Below are 3055 nucleotides of genomic sequence, written 5' to 3' on the forward strand. Positions count from 1 at the left end.
GTTATCTAAACATTTTGACTTGGTCAAAGAATATATACATTAATTAAGACGTGTTCTAAGGTTATCTAATAAACTTCTATAAGCATCAAGACACTTCACGTATGGTACATTACATATTTCCAAGATTTAAAAATATTACAAAAATTAATTTAACTTTATTTTACATTATTATTATTATAATATAAAAAAATTGACATATGATTTAAAAATAAAAATTTAACAAATTTTTTTACGATATTATCAGTGTTATCCAATTTTAAGGTCAAAATACTGCAAGTTTCAATACCATATACTAAAAAAAATTATAACTCATCTTTGTATTACACGCTTAATTAATTAATTTAATTAGAATGACAAAAATCACCTTAACAACTTATATATATATATATATATATATATAAATATTAAATTCTGTCCATTTACCATAGGTAGTTGGTGAGGTTAATGCCTCAATATTATTATTATTATCCATAGTCAACCACGTGTATGAGACCCCTTGTTTATAGGACAAGGAACCCATCTTAAGTGAGTGATTTGAATACTAAATCTATAACCACGTGTATGAGACCCCTTATTTGTAGGACAAAGGACCCATCTTAACTGTGTGATTTGAATACTAAATCTATAAAACTATAAATGTATGACCCTGAAAAAACACATTGTTATATAAAGTCTTGGATCTCTGAAGCTTTAGAAACACATTGTTTTATAGAGTCTTGGATCTCTGAAGCTTTGAGTAAAGGCCATTGGGAAACAGGGGCATTTGAGGTGGTCAAATGGAGCTTATTCCAGATGATATCGTTCGTGAGTGCTTGTTGAGAGTACCTTACAAATCACACTATACGTTGAAGGGTGTCTGCAGAAGTTGGGAGGCTACAGTGAGTAGCCCTAAATTCTATGAAGATAGAAATATATCACGAGTAAGTGAGTACCTGCTCTGCTTGATTCGAAAATACCGGATCGCTCGTCATGATCACCGTTATGCATGCGTAGTAATGGTATATGACCCTGTGAAGCGCACCTGGGAAAACCTACCTCCCATTGACGATGCCCGCTTCGCTGGCATACCACAACGGTGTAAGTGCGTGGCTGTGAATAGAAAGTTGGTCCTCATAGGTGGATACAATGGAAGTAGCCACGACACGAGTCTGATGAAGAGTGTGTACATTTATGACTTTGAGTCTGCCAGTTGGAGCCGCGGATCTGACATGCCCACACCTCGATCATTCTTTGCCTGCTCTGTCTCTTCTTCCACAGGACTTGTCTACGTGGCTGGCGGGATCAATGAAACGAAAACTCCTCTGGCCGCTGCTGAAGTTTATGACGTGGAGAAAAACACATGGGAAATTCTGCCTCATATGAACCAACCACACGGCCATGCATGCCACGGCGTTTTCATGGAAGGTAAATTTATGGTGATAAGCGGAACCCAATTGAACAGAAGTGCAGAAGTTTACGATCCGAGAGCGAGAAGTTGGAGAATGCGGGAAGATATGTGGAGATTCGGCGGATATAACTGGAAAAGTATTGCGGTTACTTCCTCGTCTGGCGAGTTGTACGCGTTCAATGGACAAGAGGTGCTCAAGTATGGTGGTGAGAAAAATGTTTGGTCTGTTGTGGCCTCTCTCCCACGATTTCCTCTCTGTTATTTTAGTGCTACACAATGGGGCAACTGGATTTTCGTAAGTGGATGTGACAAATCCTACAAAGACGTGGCGTACCTGTTTAACCCCTCAACTGGGCAGTGGGTTGATGTTAGGCTTAGTGGCGGTCCAGGAAGCACTTCCGGTATCTTCGTGTCTGCAGCAACTGTCCAGATTTAAGGCCATGGTTCGTTTCGTGGATTAATTTTTCGGATAATTTCGGGATGCAGTGGGTTTGCAGTTACGTGTTTGGGGTAGTGATCTGGTGGGTAATTTAGTTTTGTGGAGTAATTTTATGGGTAATTTAGGGATGTACTGAGTTTGGAGTTTCGTAATTGGACCAGTATTTAGCAAAGCCACGCATTGTTTCCTGGCTTAATTTATTGGTTAATTTAGTTGCGTGCAGTAATCTGATGCAGCATGCACAACATTTTGTAATTGGACTAGTATTCCTATTACAATGAAGTTATTTTTCAAATGTTCTGTTTATGTAATTAGTTATTAATTTAGGGATATTTAATATAATGAAGTTATTTTTGAAATGTTTTGTTTATTTAATTAATTATTAATAAATGAGAACATTTTTATATTAAATGAAAATGAAAATGTAAAAAGTTTTATTAAATGAAATTAGAATCTTAGATGAGTTATAGGTATTAGAGTTAAATTAAAACTAAAATTATATCATTTTTCTTTTCTTTTTTCATGTGAGAGCAATTAATAAGGTATTAGATTCTTATATTTCACATCTAATTTTTAATGCAACACATGGTTTATAAGATAAATAAGAAAAAGCTAATTTTAGATTATATAAAATTTACTATTTTAGATTTATTTTGGACCAGGGATTTATTTCACAACTCTGGATTTATCTAATTCAGGATCTATCCTCAAGGTGCAAACCTATTCTCAAATTGTACACTCTAAAAATAAAGTTTGCAGGTTGAGGCTTTCCTCTAAAAATATGATAAGTCCTAGTAAAATAGATAAGCCAGTTGATATGATATAAATATGATTCTCATAAAAATTTTAGTATTCATTTTTTCAAGTATAAAAAGAACATAATCAAATATTTTCATATGTATTTTATTATTTTTTATTTTAAAAAATGAATTACAAATTATTAGTTTTACATTTGCTTTTATTTTTACCTAAAATATTAGTATTTTAATATTACAAAATGTTAGTTTCTTTTATTTTTTAAATAAAAATTTATCAATATATTGATATTTTTATTTGAAGTATTTTAAACTTTTAGTTATTTTTTTACTAAAATATTCATATGAATTAAAAATACATGTGTCAACCAAGTTGATCATGAACAAAATGATACATTAATTTTAAATAGAAAATTTTCTGTTTTGACTATTTTTAGTTTTTAGTTAATTTTTTTTAACTAATGTATTCATATT

General features: G+C 32.5%; 1 protein-coding gene across 1 annotated transcript; it reads left to right on the forward strand.

The window, feature by feature from the left end:
- The first annotated feature begins 776 nt into the window (after positions 1–776).
- Positions 777–1823, forward strand: LOC149242633 (F-box/kelch-repeat protein At1g80440-like). Its single transcript, XM_089370920.1, has one exon. It carries the CDS (start codon positions 777–779, stop codon positions 1821–1823), a length of 1047 nt encoding a protein of 348 aa, XP_089227046.1.
- Positions 1824–3055: the final 1232 nt, after the last annotated feature.

The sequence above is a fragment of the Pinus tabuliformis genome, chromosome 8 (genome assembly GCF_031772625.1).
Source record: "Pinus tabuliformis cultivar Carrire ecotype Pingquan chromosome 8, CPIR1, whole genome shotgun sequence".
Lineage (NCBI taxonomy): Eukaryota > Viridiplantae > Streptophyta > Pinopsida > Pinales > Pinaceae > Pinus > Pinus tabuliformis.

Bases quoted from the DNA above. Each gene is read 5' to 3' on its own strand.
- LOC149242633 (XM_089370920.1), top strand. From the start codon at position 777: ATGGAGCTTATTCCAGATGATATCGTTCGTGAGTGCTTGTTGAGAGTA.